We start from the raw sequence: 18,599 nt of genomic DNA on the forward strand, positions 1-18,599 counted from the left end.
AAATAATGAATAATGTTTTTCTGAAAATAAATAAATTGGAAAAAAAAAAGACTGAAGGTTATATACCAGCTTGTTAACAAAATATCTCTCTGGGTTGTGAAATTGCCCATTTGTCACTTTCCTTCTTTGAGCCTACTGTATGTTTCAAATTTTCTGTAATGACAATGTATTACTTCCAAGGGAAGAAAGGATTTTTAAAATGTAACACTGAGAAGAACATGTTCAACCAATAAAATTACTGAAGGAAAACCATTTCAGTCTATTAATAGTTTTTGTTGTTGTTGTTGTTACTTACCATCACTTTTCGCAAAGTGTATCTTTTGGATCGAATATCGTCCATTAGCATCTCATAAGGGGTGAGCTGATATTCAATGGGCAAAGGGTTGTACTGTCGCTCTTGGACCTTCTTAAGTTTTACTCCATTCCGCAAATCCCTCATCACCTGAACCCAGAATCGAGCCTAAAAGAATCAAGAGTGGAGAGATGTCCATGAATAAATTTGCTAGTTTCCTCTAAATAGCTACAGTCCAGAGAAAAAAATGCAAGAAAAAATGAAGAGCTTGGTTTGCAAAACACTGAGTACACCAAACAAAAAAGCTTTTGAAAATTAGGTTTAAGGATGTTAAAAGGTGGGTAGAAAGCCAGTGGAGAATCACAAGCTCTAAGTGCTGAGTCAACTGAGTGTAAACCCTAACTCATCCGCTGCGGAAGGCTGCATTAATAGCCTCAGTTACGTGATTCCACTCACTGAAGAGGAGTATATGTCCCATACCCTAATACTGGGTTTGGCTACGTGATTTGCTTGGCCCCTGAAAGAGTAGTTGATATGATGTGACCAAAGGCTGCAAAAGCGAATGCACAATGGGCTTGTCACCTGTGCTTCTATTATTGCCATGAGAACCTCGTGCCTGGACTGGCATGCTGCCCAGGAGAAGGATGAGACATACAAAGAGTGGAGCTACCACGATGCATCAGTATTCGTGAGCTCAGTAAATATACTGGTTTGTGTGACTTTCTGTAGTGGTTGGTTATGCGGCAGGATTCCTATGGCCACCCCTAATTGATACAACCACCTAGTAGCTACTTGATATCCAGCAAGTTCCTTCACCTTTCTAAAGCCTGGATTCCCCATCAATAAAAGAAAGTGGTACTTCATAACTTACTGAGAAGGTCAGAGCTGATACACAGTGTTCTGTACATGGAAAATGCTCAAAAATGATCATTTTTATGTTATCACTATCTTTGCACAAATCACTTAATATTCATTTTCTTAACAAATGACAGTGATTGCCTTTTTGGCCTCTCAAGAAAATGAGATACATATGAAGTTCTTATAATAATATAAGACACACTATATATGTATATTATTATATTATTCTACACTAATACTTTAACTTTCCAGCCTGTAAGCTAAGGTGTCATAGTCTCTACTTCTGTGAAAGGTAAATCACTATGATACTTAGCTGAAACACTGTAGCTTGTTAAAATTAATAAGCGGCTCAAATAGCTACTTAAATATATTTATTAAAAACCAAGGGCTAGAGGTATCTGGCTGGTTCAGTTGGAAGAGCTTGGGACTTTTGATCTCAGGGCTGTGAGTTTGTGTCCCATGTAAGGTTACAGAGATTACGTAAATAAATAAAACTTTTTTAAAAAGTGAGGTATTTCCTAAGAATTATCTACATAAAATAATTGTGGATTAAATTTCTCAAAAATGTCTTCATTTTTCTTCAAAATGTCTTCTAAACTTCTTCAAAAATAATTTATGATTTAAAAATGGATATGCCATTTCTTATTCCACAAAGGATTTGATGCACTTAGTACTGTAGTATATCCATTAGAATACCTTCGAAAATATCTCTATTTTAAACAGATTCTTAGATTCTGCCATTAAAGTTACTCTAATACAATATTCCTAAAATATTTGGATTTTTCTTTTGAAAATGCTCTAGTCCCAAATTCTCTTATACTGATTCTTTTAAAATCCAGTTCAAATATTATCTCATCTTTTAAAATTCTACCTCTTTTCTTGAGCTGCCCGGGCTTTAGGAAAACCTGACATATGTGAAACATTGAATTCGCAAAGCAGATAAATTACAGGATAATTATTCACATTTGACAATTTTGCAATAATTATGAAAGGATTCAAACAGACCTTTAATATAGCCAGTCCTTTATATATTATCATATGGCAAAAATTTTCAGAAATTTAATCCAGAAATTAAAGTCACAGTTAGCATTAAGGTAGTGCACAACTATCATTGTATGTACTCCCAGAGATTTTATTTACCTCATATTCCTCAAGTAAGATCCCAAGATGTTTAGATCCTGCAATCCTAATTCTCCCTCATTCTATTCCTCATTCTTTACTCATTTCTTTCTACTATTTCACTTTAATGGTCTTACAAGAAACAAACTGGTGATCTAGGCAAATGGAATCTCTCTGGAGTTAGTGTATCTCTTGTCAGTGATCCTACTAGTTTTTAAAAGAGTTTGCCTTAAGGCAATACATTTTTAGTTCAAGTTTATAATAACTGTTTGCTAAATTCTGACCACCTGGAGTTCTTCATCTGGATTCCATGTATAAGAAAACAAATTTAAAAATGTATTAGCTAAGATGAAATACAGCTGGAAAAAGACTACCAGAGTATTCTATACAAAGGAAACTTGACAATCAATATTATTCTAAAATTACAAGACTCATAAGATATTACAGGCTACTTGTTTGTTTGGGTTTTTTAAAAGATTTTATTTATTTATTTGACAGACAGAGATCACAAGTAGGCAGAGAGGCAGACAGAGAGAGAGGGGGAAGCAGGCTCCCTGTTGAGCAAAGAGCCCGATGCGGGGCTCGATCCTAGGACCCTGGGATCATGACCTGAGCCGAAGGCACAGGCTTTAACCCACTGAGCCACCCAGGCACCCCCAGGCTACTTGTTTTTTAACCTTACTCTTAAATGTTTCAGATTAATATCATTCCAAATATCTCAGTAAAGATATCATTAATAAATTAAGAATATTTACATTCATATATCAACACATGTAGGTCTATACAACAGAAGGGACTACTAGTAGTAACAAAAACACTAAACTATTGATATAGGCAACAACATGGATGAAATCCCAAAAGAATTATGCTGAATGGAAGAAGCCAAGCAAAAAACAATACATACTATATGATTACATTTATATGAAATTTTAGAAAATGCAAACTAATCTACAGTGAGAGAAAGCAGATCACTGATTGCCTAGAAACTGGGGAGACGGGAAGCAGGAAGTAGGATTACAAAGGAGTATAAGGAAACTTTGGGGGGTGATGGGTGATGGGTGAGCTCATTATTTTGATTATGGTGATGGTATATATGGGTATGTATGTGTGTGTGTACATATCAAAACTTATCAAATTGTGCCTTTTAAATATGTGCAACTTATTGCACGCTGATTATACTTTAATAAAGCTGTTAGAAAAGAATAAAACAAACAATTAAAATCTAATATGTCAAAAGCAACCTGTTCATATCCTCAAATCTGCTTCTATGCCTAGTTCCTCATTTAATGATGTCATTATTAAACCACTGTTTATCCTTAACCTGAAAAGTCAGAATCCTGAACTGTGGCTTCCCACTGACACCCGAATATACCTCAGTCTAATTTCATGACACTGACTCTCCCGTCCTCAGTGCTGTCGTGCCCACCCAACTCTAAGTGATATATGAGGGCAGGGAGTCTTGGTTTCACCAGGATCTAGAATCATGCCAGAAAAATAGCAGCTATTCAAAGTGTGCCACATAAATATACTGCAATCATCTGTGCTGAAGGTCTGTCTTCTGCTTTATGAGGGCAGAGAGCCAGTAACTATTCATCAGATAAATGAATGTACTACCCTATAGTTTCACATCTTATTCTGAAACAGAGCTTAAACTCTAACTTATAAGAGTACGCTTAAGTGTTAATAATATTAGAAAGGTCAACATTTTGAAACACCTAAGTTCTCAGAAGACATCGGGGCTGCTTTAATAAAACCAATTAGTTTTGTAAAATGGGGGATAGACAGTTCCTCAAACAAAAGACTAGGTATTCAAATTCATACAGTATCAATTCATATTACAGCCCTTAATAACAAGCATTTTATTTTATTTTTTTAAAAATTTTATTTATTTGAGAGTGAGAGAGGGAGAACGAGCAGGGTGGCTGGCAGAGGGAGAAGCAGGCTCCCCAGTGAGCAGGGAGCCCGAAGTGGGGGTTGACCCCAGGACCCTGGGATTATGACCCAAGCTGAAGGCAGTTGCTCAAGTGACTGAGCCACCCAGGCACCCCAATAACAAGCACTTTAAAAAGCATTACTCTATGGGGTGCCTGGGTGGCTGAGTTGGTTAAGTGTCCAGCTCTTTGTTTCAGCTCAGGTCAGGATCCCAGGGTCCTGAGACTGAGCCCAGTGTTGGGCTTCCTGCTGAGTGGGGAGTCTGCTTTCCTACTCTGTCCCTCTGCCCCTCCCCCACCACGCGTGCACTCTCCCTCTCCAAAATAAATAAAGAAATCTTTAAAAAACAAAACAAAACCCCTCAAAACACATTACACTATGTCTTCAACACTAAGCAGAACAGAGAATATCCGAATACTTACCCAGTCAGCGTTTTTCAGCTCTTCCAGGTCTGTGCTGGATTCATCACTTTTTTCCATTTCTTGAATCTTCTTAAGATTCTACCAATTAAAATAAAAACATTTAGGGGTAAAAATTTCATTAAGCTAGCTTCCCAAATTAAAATTTCTAACAGATACTTTCAGACAAAGTATATTAAAGCAGATAGTACAGAATCTACTTCTCTATAGATTTCAGTCAATAGTAGACTGGAATAAATATAGTATTACAGAGGGATGAACTGAGATTGTTCATTCAAATTTCCTTCTAGGCCTTGTAGCTAACTTTGTCACCACATTATCTTGCACCCCTAAATGGTAATGACACAGCCCTCTCCCTCAACCTCCATATTCAACCCACCATTAAATCTCAAAGATATCACTCCCTCCATATAACCTAAGCCCTCTTCTTTTTATCTCCCCTGAAGATCTCTTAATTTAAATGTTACCTAATTTTTGCCTCATTTCTTTTCTTTTTTATTAATTTCTTTTCAGCGTAACAGAATTCATTGTTTATGCACCACACCCAGTGCTCCATGCAATATGTGCCCTCCATAATACCCACCACCTGGCTCCCCCAACCTCCCACCCCCTGCCCCTTCAAAACTCTGATTGTTTTTCAGAGTCCATAGTCTCTCATGGTTCATCTCCTCTTCCAGTTTCCCTCAACTCCCTTCTCCTCTCCATCTCCCTATGTCCTCCACGTTATTTGTTATGCTCCCCAAATAAGTGAAACCATATGATCATTGACTCTCTCTGCTTGACTTATTTCACTCAGCATAATCTCTTCCAGTCCTGTCCATGTTGCTACGAAAGTTGGGTATTCATCCTTTCTGATGGAGGCATAATACTCCATAGTGTACATGGACCACATCTTCCTTATCCATTCATCCGTTGAAGGGCATCTTGGCTCTTTCCACGGTTTGGCGACTGTGGCCATCCTTTGCCTCATTTCTGATGTGGTCTTGCCCTGGATGCTCTCCTCTCCTCACCCCTCACCCCCATGCCTGGTCTCCTTCATTTCCTAAGTAATGAAAGTTTCTGCTCTTTCTTCAGGTATTAGGCTCAACAGAATCACCAATTCTTCAGGAAAGCCCTTCCTTCCCCCTCAACTAAGCCAAATCTTCCTATTGTACAATGGCATATAGCACTGTACACCTTCCTCTTTAGCCCTTATTACACTGTTATTTTACATTTGTTTGTGCCTTCCCCCTAGGTTTCATGAAACAAAAGTCTATTCTCAGTGGCTGATATAAGCACTGGTACTTTTTATGCTCCATATATATTTATAAAATAATTTCCTGAATAAATTTCAATATATAAGATGCTTTTTATTACTTGATGCATATATATCTTGCAAAAATTATTAGTGCAATAAGGTTAATTACCACCTCCATCACATCAAATAACTACCTTTTTGTGTATATGGGGAGAACTTTTCAGATCTACTCTCACCAACTTTCCAGCATGTAAGACAATATTTTTAACTAAAATCAACATGCTGTACATTAAATCTCCAGAAATTATTCATCTTATAACTGCAAGTTTGGACCCTTTTTGCTTAATTTTTAATTCTTTTAATTGAGTATAGTTGACACACAATGTTATACCTTATGAAACTGCATTAATCCAACATTTGCAATTTTAAGAAAATCTTGATAAGTAAAATGTCTATTCACCTATTGAATACCAGTTTGTGTTATACCTAATTTCTACTCACAATAAATCAACTCGAGTATATTTTTTTGTTGAGCTTATTTTCCTGAAGGCATGTGGACTAAGTTTAAATGTATTGTATGAAATCTACTTTAATTTATATGAAAATAATGAATACTTCATAGAAAACATTTCTAAACCATTTATTCTTGGCTTTTCAACATCTGCTTGATCTTCTGCAAAATGAGAATAATACCACCTGCTCTTTTTTTGTACTTAATAATGTATAGGAGTGTTAATATACAAAGAATAAAATTACTCTGAACATTTGAAGAAAATGTGATATAACTAATGCATTATTTCTTCTCTTGCTACAAAAGAAATTAGTCAGGGAAGGAAAACTTTTACTTGTTTCAGAATGTGTTTCCATGATTACAGGTATCTTCCGATTTCTGAAAGTTCATGTAAGCCACTTCATTTCAATTGAAGACCTACACTAGCACCTACATTATGTTGGCTAGCTGAAAGAAATCCAAAGAAATTTTGCTTTTAAAGAAAAAACCATTATCGTCCTAATGTAGGTTTTCTATAAAAGTGAAGAGGCATAATGTGAACTTTTGGACAACAGGGGAAACTGTATTTTAAAACAAAGGCAGGGTTCTTGCTTGAGATTATGTAATGAGATACTTGGCACTCCTGAGTCATGCTACATTACCATCTTTGGGACTGTGTTTCCCCACTGTTAAGAGGAAGGTATTAACATCTATATCACAATGTTGTTGTATTTAAAATATTATCAGGACCTTGCATTTACAGCCTCTGGGGAAAGCAGCTCCAAAAATGTACCACTAAATTCTCTGTACAGCCCCAGCCCCATTCCAGAGCCTTGCTCTTTTCCAGTGGTCCTGGCTGCAGCTCTTGGCTACAGCAGGGTGTGGGGAAAGAATAATGACAGCTAACAAGTGCTAAGGCTTCAAGCAGCCAACATTTAGCCCCAAGCACAACCCTTGCTGTGGTTGGACTCACAACTGAGGCTAAATGACATGGCTACAGTCTCCCTGCAGGTGGGCTGGAGCAGAGTGAAGCAGGGAGAAGTGGCATCAGGGTCTCTCTGGTGAAAGAGACACCAGATGAATGGTCCTGTTGGGAACTTAAGTGTCCTGATGCTGACCCCCAAAGGTTTAGAAAAGTCTTAGAAAACAGCTGGATAAAGCTGTACTTTACTTTTGTAAAAATTGGTACTTATGAATTGATATTATAAAAGAACAGAGTTTACGAACTGTAACTGGGCTTTGCAGATCATGGGCACTTAATATCTGGTAAAATATTATGTCAAAATCTGAATAATAATCATTATTAATAAGTTAGGACTTTTTGTTGTTTCTTTTTTTGTCTAAAGACATACCAGATGTTCTGGTATGCACAGTATTTCTGATAATTAAAATACCTAATTTTTTGCTAGGGATTATTAGTGGTCATTAAAAAAATCTCTGATGATTTAAAGCCATGGTTTTCGACCCAAGCCCACAATCTTCATCAAGTATTCATATTTTGAAATCAGAGCTGAGCAGAAAGGAAACCAAAAGAAGAGGCACACACACATTTAATTTGTTCCTCTGAGGACTCTAATCCAGGCTCTATCCCAAAAACAATTAATGACTTAAGGTATATATTATTCTTTTGACTAGAAGTGTGTTCTTTCTAGCTTTTTATAATTAAAATAGCAAAAGAAAAGAGATTTAAGGAGGTGAATTTCCTCTGGGCACCTAGTATGAAGATTCCTCAGAAAGTTGAAAATAGAGCTACCCTACGACCCAGCAACTGCACAACTAGGTATTTACCCCAAAGATACAAATGCAGTGATCTGAAGGGGCATGTGCACCCCAGTGTTTATAGCAGCAATGTCCACAATAGCCAAACTATGGAAAGAGCCTAGATGTCCATCAACAGATGAGTAGATAAAGAAGATGTGGTGTGTATACACACACACACAGGAATATTATGCAGCCATCAAAACCCCCGAAATCTTGCCACTTGCAATAATGTGAATGGAACCAGAGGGTATTATGCTAAGTGAAATAAGTCAGAGAAACAAGACAGAGGATCATAGGGGAAGGGAGGGGAAAAATGAAACAAGACAAAACCAGAGGGGGAGATAATCTCAGGAAATAAACTGAGGGTTGCTGGACTGGAGGGGGCTTAGTGGGATGGAGTGGCTGGGTGATGGACATTGGGGAGGGTATGTGCTATGGTGAGTGCTGTGAATTGTGTAAGACTGATGAATTACACACATGTACCCCAAAGACAAATAATACTTTAAATGTTAATTTTAATTTCCAATGGTCTCTAGCTCTTCTAGGACCCAAACAACGGAAAGCAAGACAAACAGTATGGGTACAGTAGAAGATGGGTGGTCTTTGGCAAGATGAAAATATTTATCTTTTTTTCTTGATTCCTATGGCTACTACTAAAGTTGATTACAGTAGGTCTCTCGACTGTTATTTCTGCTCCAGTTTCTTCCTCATTTGGTTTATCTTTTCACTCCCTCTCGATGGGTTCCCAGTGTCTCTGCTGTGGCCAGCAAACTGAAGTACTCGTATTTCTGGGGGACCTCTGGTCCAACAGTACAGCAATATGCCAGGGAGCATTTACAACGACATATAAATATGACATTTCCTGGAGTGAATTTTACTCACAGGTAATGTAATGGATGCTGTGGTCAGTTGCCCAGGTCCACACCCTGCACCCCCCTGAGGTATGAAGTTCTCTCTTTCACTGCTGGAGGTGTTGTCTGCCAAGGGGTCATAGCCTAATCCTGCTCCAGGAGCTGTGCTCAGTGCCTGGAGCAAGGAGCTGCTTTGCCACGGGTGTGCCCGTCCCTGGGGTAGCCCATACCCAATCATCAGTCTGTGTGGAAGTACACAGGTCAGGCCCCCTTGCCTCCCTTGGGACAACCCTTAAGGGCCATCGCAACTTCTGAGCTCTGTGTGGGATTGGCTGAGGCCTGCTGTTCCGGCACCATAATTCAGCTTTTCCTCCCTCACAGGTGTTCCCCAAAGCAATTCCCAGTAAGACCTCCTGAATTCATATTTTACCCCTCAGAATCCATTTCCTGCAGGAACTCAATCCACACAAGGAATGCTTTTAAAATATTATAACAGATGCAGACATGGAACAAAATTTACATGGATTTTAAAGGTAAAAGGCATGACCTCAAAGACCTTTTGACTTGCACTGAACAATATATCCCTCAGTAGGCATCTGTTGTTTTGTCTAGAAACCTTTTCCCCCTTCCTGCTTTCCACTGGGGAAGACAACCCTACGGTCTGAGTAGGGCTAACCCCATGCCTGGCACACCTCATCGCCTACTCAGAAGGGTGACGACACAGCCTCCACCAGTCAGTGGGGCCCATTTTCCTGACCACAGTGACTGGTTCTTGAACAAGTACATGACTAAATTTTCCTCCAAAATACTTTTGCTCCAATTATGAGAAACGACTTTCTGCTGGAGTTAATTGAACTTAGAGAATGTGAGGTTTAAGCTACAGACTGTCATCTTATATGCCTTTTAGTAAAAGCCCATCCTGAGGAGTGAGAGGGAGAAAGCCAGCCCTGATTACAGGTTTTGAGACACTGGATCCAGCTGTGTATATCCTTAGACTTCCCATTTATGTGAGCCAGTAAATCTTCCAGCCATTCTATGATTGCTAATTTGAGTGGATTTCTGTTACTTGCAACTGAAAGAGTTATGATTTAATATGTCTCCTTATCCAGAAATATGAATTCATGCTTCTGTGTCTTAGGAGTACTCTTGTCGAATATGAGAAGCACATGGGCCCTTTCCCACCCAACCTTAAATTTTACTGTTCACCAACAAAAGCCTGACTAAATGTAATCCAGATGGTCTCACTGCCACACATTTATGCATCTCCACTTTGCCTCTGGGCTGTGATAAAATCCCTAACTCCCTGCTACTAAGAAAAACTATCCACTCTGTATAATACTAAAGATAGTTTAAATGAATAGTCCAAAAGTTTCATGTTTTCTGAATAAAAGTAGCAAAAACTAGTGCTGACGCTTCCCAGCTGTGTGACTTTATGCAAGTCATTTTACTTCTCTAATCTTCGGCTTGTTTTCCCATCTGTAAAATGCAGATACTAATAACCACTTTTTGGACTTTGTTAATATTGCATGAAATAATATGGAAGAAATATTGAATGCAGCCTGGCTCATGTTTAGCATTTAGTAAGTATTAGTCATTATAAGCCAATAAATATCTGTGAGGATCTGACTGAGAACACTTTTACTCCACCACAAAAACATTTTATTCTTTTACTACATGAGACCTTTCCCTAGTTGCTTCACGAAATCAAAATCTTGACTCACAAATAAATCAAATAAAATAGTTGAGAATCTGTGAGTATTATAGTTGAATAAGCCTGAACAGATGTGCAACTAGAAATCTCAGGTTTTATAGTTAGCAGAAAAAATAAATGAGTAATATGAAAATAAATTACATACTTTTCTAGTTTTAGTGGCAAGCTTCTGTCAATTATATTCTAGTTTCTGAATAAATTATTTTGCGTGTACAAATGTAATAACAGATGCCGATTTGTGCTTGGAATATGGTGAGAAAGTTCTAAGTGAGCACCCACATGGCAATTAACTCTCTGCATATCTGACATAACCATTCTCAAACTAGCAATTAGAAGTGCTCCATGCCAACACTTTCTGTTTCTGGCACCTTAAAAAATAAACAAATAAAATCTACTCTCTGAGTCACAAGTACATCAAATGCTCAAAGAATAATTTTAATTCAATTGTGTAGATTCAACATCAGCTCGCATATAAATGCCCACCCTTATAAATATAGTCATGGAGGTGTGTGGGTAGCTTAGTCAGTTAAAGCATCTGCCTTCAGCTCAGGTCATGATCCCAGAGTCCTGGGATCCCAGAGTCCCAGCACCAGAGGGTGCTGGGATCAAGTTCCACTTTAGGTTTCCTGCTCAGTGGGGAGCCTGCTTCTCCCTCTTCTTCTGCCTGCCATTCGCCCTGCTTGTGCCTGCTTGCTGTCAAGTAAATAAAATCTTAAAATATATATATATATTTATAAATATGTTAATAACAACATTCCCATGATGGCCATTTTCCTCCATACTGTTAACCACTAAAAACTATTTATCATTTATTGATATTCCTCTATGTACTTAGTACATGTTTTTAGTTAGAAACTTCTAAAAGTGTAAAAAGGAATATGTTTTAGTAATTCCTTAAACCTTTTTTAACTCAATATACACTAATATGCTTTCAAAGAAATTACTATTAAATTCATTTCCCAAGTGACAAAATCACTAATACAAATGTTGCCTATAATAAATAGAACATGTATACCAACCACAAAGATTAAGAGCCATGATGTCCTTTCTGAGATATTTTTACCACAGAGAAAAGCAAGAAAAGGGATTTTATCTATCTGCCAGCCCAAAAGTAATATTTTGAAAATAAGGTTATAAAAAAACTTCCAGGGAACTATAGCAGTTCTTCTAATAACTGGAAGCCTCCTAAGTATATTAAAGAGTTAATGGATAATTACTAAAGATATGATTTATATTTTCATCAAGTTTTTTAAAAAATATTTTATTTATTTATTTGACGAGAGAGATAGCAAAAGCAGGAACACAAGTAGGGGGAGTGGGAGAGGGAAAAGCAGGCTTCCCACAGAGCAGGGAGCCTGATGTTGGGCTGGATCCCAGGACCCTGGAATCAGGACCTGAGATGAAGGCAGATGCTTAATGACTGAGCCACTCAGGCACCCTAATTTCATCAAGTTTTATGGCACTTTCTTAAGGATTTAACACACTCTTCTACCTGAGGGGTATGATAGGGAGAAGATAACTACCACAAAAGTAGAGAACGTCAGCATTTTACTTAATTAAATAATGTAAAATGTTAAGATACTAAATGTAAGTTGATCATTTCTGTAAAACTGAAATTCTGAAGAAATTAGAAAAATTATACAGTCATCAAAATGTAGGAAATTCATTTCTAGGTTCTATGAAAGGAGTATCATTCTTATATTCCAATATTTTTGTTAACACACACACAGACACACACATGCATCTACACATGTACACACATAGGCTGAGGATTTAATGACCATACACCCCAAGTAGCTGGACTCACAGTATCTCTCTATATAATCACCCTTTCAGTACAACCACTCTGGAAAACAGCATGGAGTTTCCTCAAAAAGTTGAAAATAGAGCTACCCTATGACCCAACAATTGCACTACTGGGTATTTACCCTAAAGATACAAACACAGTGGGTGCCTGGGTGGCTCAGTGGGTTAAGCCGCTGCCTTCGGCTCAGGTCATGATCTCAGGGTCCTGGGATCGAGTCCCACATCGGGCTCTCTGCTCAGCAGGGAGCCTGCTTCCTCCTCTCTCTCTCTGCCTGCCTCTCTGCCTACTTGTAATCTCTCTCTGTCAAATAAATAAATAAAATCTTTAAAAAAAAAAAAAAAAAAGATACAAACACAGTGATCCGAAGGGGCACGTGCACCCGAATGTTTATAGCAGCAATGTCCACAATAGCCAAACTATGGAAAGAAACTAGATGTCCCTCAACAGTTGAATGGATAAAGAAGATGTGATATATATGTGTGTGTGTATGTGTATATATATTTTGAAAGAAAGGACTACCACCAGATGTCTGTTTGTAAGGTTGCCATTTGTTCATTTTAATGAGATCATCCATTATTAACTTTTCAGGGCCCGTGTCAATGTCTGTCTCTTTTTGAGACACACACACACACACACACACACACACACACACACACACACACCGGAATACTATGCAGCCATCAAAAGAAATGAAATCTTGCCGTTTGCAATGATGTGGATGGAACTAGAGGGTATTGTGCTTAGCGAAATAAGTCAATGGGACAAAGACAACTATCATATAATCTCCCTGATATGAAGAAGTGGAGATGCAACATGGGGGGTTTGAGGGGGAGGAAAAGAATAAATGAAACAAGCTGGGATCAGGAGGGAGACACACCATAAGAGACTCTTAATCTCACAAAACAAACTGAGGGTTGCCGGGGGAGGCAGGTAGGGAGAGGGTGCTGGGGTTATGGACACTGGGGAGGGTATGTGCTATGGTGAGTGCTGTGAAGTGTGTAAACCTGGCGATTCACAGACCTGTCCCCTTGGGGCTAATAATACATTACATGTTTATAAAAAAATAAAAAATTATTAAAAAAATAATCACCCTTTCAGTTTTTATACTCATTAAGTCTTCACACCTAAAGAAATGCAGTGATAATCATAAAATGATCATTAAAAATCACAGATATCTGCAAATTATATCACAAAAAGCTATTTTCTTAAGAAATATAAATGAAGGGATGTGGGGGGGGTGCTCAGTCAGTAACTTAACTTTCTCATATTCTCAGGTCTCATATTTGGCTCAGGTCATGATCCTAGGATCTCGAAATCCAGCCTCCCATCTTTGTAGGGCTCCATGCTAAGTGGTGAGTCTGCTTCTCCCTTGCCTTCTGCCCCTCCCCCCACTTGTGCTGGGGTGAGTATCTCTTTCAAATAAATATATAAAGTCTTTAGAAAAATACAAATCAACAAGTGAAGACCAATACTCCATTAGAAAAAGGAGCAAAGGATATGAATTAGGTAACTGATAAATACATATGCCTACTAAGCAGATAAAAAGGTACCTAATCTCGTTCATTCATAATAAGGAGAATGTAAACTAAAACTATGGAATACAAATTTTCACCTATCATTTAGAAAACACATCGTGTCAGAAAACAGAAAATCTTACACAATGCTAAGGAAAGTGTGAATTGGTAAAACTCTACTGAAGACAATTTCATACTTTATGAAAATTATATATGCATACTTCCTTAGAACCAGCAATTCTAATTTTCCCACATATATGATTATGAAAAACAGCTTTAGAACTTTCCATTGCAGTGCTCGCTTCGGCAGCACATATACTAGAACTTTCCATTGCAGCATTATTTGTAATAGCAAAAAAATGGAAGTAATCTAGTAATTGTCAATAAAGGGCTGATTAAATCAATCAGAGTATATCCACGCAACAGAATATTATGAAGGCATAAAAGACATAAACACTATGTACAGATATGAAATGATCTCCACGATATATTATTAAATGAAAAAGGAAAGTTCAGAACAGCATAAAGAAGGAAGAAAAAATATTATATTTCTGTTAGTTATGGATAAAATATCTCTGAAAGGACAAAAAAGAAATAACAGTATATGTTGTCTATGGGACAGGGACTGTGTGGCCAGGAGGTGGAAGCAGAAGGGTATAATTTACTATTTTTGAAGAAACAGTACTCCTGGAGTGTTTCAACCTTGTAAATTTTTTTTGTTAAAATAAAGTTAATTAATTTGAAGAATTTACAGGACAAGTAAAGATTCTTTTGCAACATTTTAAGAAGGGAGTAGTGATAACAGCATAGACACCCAGGGGAGAGAGGGTAATTTAATTACTTCTGATAAGGTAAGTGCTTTGCACACTTTCTAACATTCACAAAATAATAAATCAGTCAAAAAGAGACAGACATTGACACGGGCCCTGAAAAGTTAATAATGGATGATCTCATTAAAATGAACAAATGGCAACCTTACAAACAGACATCTGGTGGTAGTCCTTTCTTTCAAAACGGTATGTTCACCACTTGGAAGAACATAAATCCATTTTAGCTGTAGGGAGGAATTTCCAACTAACTTAAATGCTACAGTTTTATTATTGGAGGTGTTGTGAGCAGGCATGAAGAGAATAAAAGGGAGAGAATATGAGAAAGCAGATTAAAATAGACCTCAATATGTGAATGAGACAGAGGTCTTGTGGCTTTATCTTTGTGAGTGTAGTCAAGCAGAATAAATTCGGAAGTCATGTCACATGCACCTGCCTAAATGTAACTGAATGTGGTCACTGGCAATGGTATGACACAGGCGGATCTGATTATTGGCTTCTAAGAGATGGTGGGTGGGAAATATTTGTTTTTTTTTTTTCCAACCAGATTCAGGTAATAAAATATGGTTATTTGATTTTTTCAAAAAGATAAGAAATATTTGACAACAGTAGTCAATTCCAAAAACATTGTTTTCCCCCCAGCAACAAGAAACTTTATAGATATGTGTGTATGTGCATTGGCGTGCATGTGTGTACATAATATTCCATTTTAGGTAAAATATTTGGTAATAATCTTACCTAACATAAACTGAGCTCAAAGATTTCATCATGAAATTTTGATTTTTTATATATGACTAATAATAATAGGACACTTAATGAAGGGTCACAGTAGTAGTTGTTGATTATGTAGTATAAAAACACTCATATAATGTTGTGAAGATTTATAATGTGTCATGCTTATTTCCAATTCATTTCCTTACCCTGTAATTCCAGTATCTGGTCAAATATTAAACTGGCTTCAATCTAAGCATCTAAAGATCATCCTTTCATCACAGGATTTTTGTTAAATTTAGGGTAAGATTTAACCATTCAGAAGAATTTGAATGACAAGTTTTAAAATAAAGTCTAAGAATCACTTAAACATTCAGAAAATCAAGATACTGGCATACTGCTACTATTTTTACCTTTTTTTAAGAACTAGATCTCATTTAAAAAATTTTTTTATTTTGGGAGAGAGACAGAAACAGAGAGACATAAAGAGGCTTTGAGTTGGGAGGGGATATGGAGGGAGAGAGGGAGCCTTAAGCAGGTTCTACACCCATTGAGGTTCAATCTCACCACCCTGAGATCATGACCTGAGCCAAAATCAAGAGTTAACTGACTAAGCCACCCAGGTACCCCTGTATTTTAATTTTTCTAGAAGTTTTTATTTTTATTTGAGTATACTTGACACACAATGCTGTATTGGTGTCAGATGTACCATTTTGTTATTTGACAAGTTTATATATTACACTATGCTCACCACAAGTGTGGCTCCCATATGTGCCCTCACATCATTATTAAAATATCATTGACTATATTTCTTATTCTGTGCCTTTTACTCTGGTGCCTTATCCATTTTGTAACTGCAAGCTTGTATCTCTCACACACCTATACCCATTTTACCCAACCCCTCACCTTCCTCCCTCCCCTCTGGCAACCATCAGTTTGTTCTCTGTATTTATAGGTCTGATTTTGCTTTTCGTTTATTCGTATTTTTTTTTTACATTTCACTTATGAGAGGAATCTTATGTATTTCTCAGCGTGAATTATTTCAACTTAGCATAATGCCTTCTAAGTCCATCTATGCTGCTGCAAATGGCAAGATCTCATCCTTTATTATGGTTGCATAATATTCTATACCTTGGCTATGGTAAATAACACTACAATAAACATAGGAGTGCATATATTTTTTTGAAATAAGTGTTTTCATTTTCTTTGGGTAAATACCCTGTAGTGGAACTACTTGATCACATGGTAATTCTATTTTTAGTTTTTTGAGGAACCTCCATACTGTTTTCCACAGTAGCTGCAACAGTTTGCATTCCTGCCAACAGTGCCTAAGGGCTCCTTTTTCTCTACATCCTTCCCAGCACTTGTTATTTCTTTCTTTTTTTTTTTTTTTTTAACTTTAGCCATTCTGACAGGTGTGAGATGATATCTCACTGCAGGTTTGATTTATATTTCCCTGATGATGAGTGATGTTGAGCATCTTATCTTTAACATGTCTCTTGGCCATATCTTCTTTGGAAAAATGTCTATTCAGGCTATTTTTTAATTGGATTATTTGGTTTTTTGGGGTGTTGAGTTTTAGAAGTTCCTTACATATTTTGGATCTTAACCCCTTATTTGATATATAATTTGCAAATCTGTTCTCCCATTCACTAGATTGCCTTTTTATTTTACTGATGGCTTTGTCTGCTGTACAAAAAAATTTTTATTTTGATGTGGTCCCAATAGTTTATTTTTGCTTTTGTTTCCTTTAACTTAGGAAACATATCTAGAAAATATGGCTATAGCTGATGTCAGAGAAATTACTGCCTGTATACTCTAAGATTCTTACTGTTTCGAGTCTCTCACATTTAGGTCACCTTTTTTTTTTTTTAAAGATTATTTATTTATTTATTTGACAGAGAGAGAGTGAGAGAGAGAGAGAGAGAGATCACAAGTGGGCAGAGAGGCAAGCAGAGAGAGAGGGGGAAGCAGGCTCCCGCTTAGTAGAGAGCCCGATGCGGGGCTCAAACCCAGGACCCTGGGATCATGACCCGAGCCGAAGGCAGAGGCTTTGACCCACCGAGCCACCCAGGTGCCCCTAGGTAACTTTTTAAAAAGATTTTATTTTCTTTATTTTAGAGAGCAAGAGAGTATGGGGAGAAGGGTAAAGGGAGAGGATGAGAGGGACAAGCAGACCCCTTACCCAGCACAGAGCCCAACACAGGGCTTGATCCCAGGACCCCAAGATCATGACCCGAGCCAGAACCAAGAGTCGGATGCTTAACTAAATGAGCCACCTAGGTGCTCCTCACATTTAGGTCTTTAATCCATTTTTGAGTTTTCTGTGTGTGTGTGTGTGTGTATGGTGTCAGAAAGTGGTCCAGTTTCATCCTTCTACATGTAGCTGTCCAGTTTTCCCTACACTATTTGTTGAAAAGACTGTCTTTTCCCCATTGTGTACATTTTCTTCCTTTGTCATAGATTAATTGACCATATAGTCATGAGTTTATTTCTGGGCTCTCTATTCTACTCCATTGATCTGTGTGTCTATATTTGTGCCAGTTACCAAACTGTTTTAATTACAACAACTTTGTAGGACATCTTGAAATCTGGGGTTGTGATACTTCTGACTTTGTTCTTTCTCAGGATTGCTTTTTGTTAGCCGAGGTCTTTTGTGGATCCATACAAATTTTAGGATTATTTATTCTAGTTTTGTGAAGAACACTGTAGGTATTTTGATAGGATTTCACTGAATTTGTAGATTGCCTTGGGTTATATGGCTATTTTAACAATATTAATTCTTCCAATCCGTAAGCATGGAGTATCTTCCCATTTATTTGCATCTTTAGTTTCTTTCATCGGTGTTTTAGATTTTTCACCTCTTTGGGTATAGGTTTATTCCCTGGTATTCTGTTCTTTTTGGTGTAATTATAACATGTTTTTTAAATTTCTCATTCTGCTACTTCACTATTAGTGTATAGAAACAATACTGATTTCTGGGTATTCTGTATCTTGCTACTTTACTGAATTTGTTTATTACTTCTAGTAGTTTCTAGATGGAGTGTTTAGGGTTTTCTATGTATAGTAT

The 18,599-nt window shown here is 37.3% G+C and overlaps 1 protein-coding gene across 4 annotated transcripts in view; it reads right to left on the reverse strand.

The window, feature by feature from the left end:
• SPIRE1 (spire type actin nucleation factor 1) overlaps positions 1-18,599 on the reverse strand; it is a 187,163-nt gene that overhangs the window by 56,895 nt on the left and 111,669 nt on the right. For all 4 annotated transcript variants that reach the window (XM_044243648.1, XM_044243649.1, XM_044243650.1 and 1 more), the window contains exons 5-6: positions 4,624-4,701; positions 296-460 (exon numbers count right to left, since the gene is read on the reverse strand). In XM_044243648.1, coding sequence (XP_044099583.1) covers positions 296-460; positions 4,624-4,701 — 243 coding nt within the window. The remainder of the gene's footprint in view (positions 1-295; positions 461-4,623; positions 4,702-18,599) is intronic.

This window comes from Neovison vison, chromosome 3 (genome assembly GCF_020171115.1).
Source record: "Neovison vison isolate M4711 chromosome 3, ASM_NN_V1, whole genome shotgun sequence".
Lineage (NCBI taxonomy): Eukaryota > Metazoa > Chordata > Mammalia > Carnivora > Mustelidae > Neogale > Neogale vison.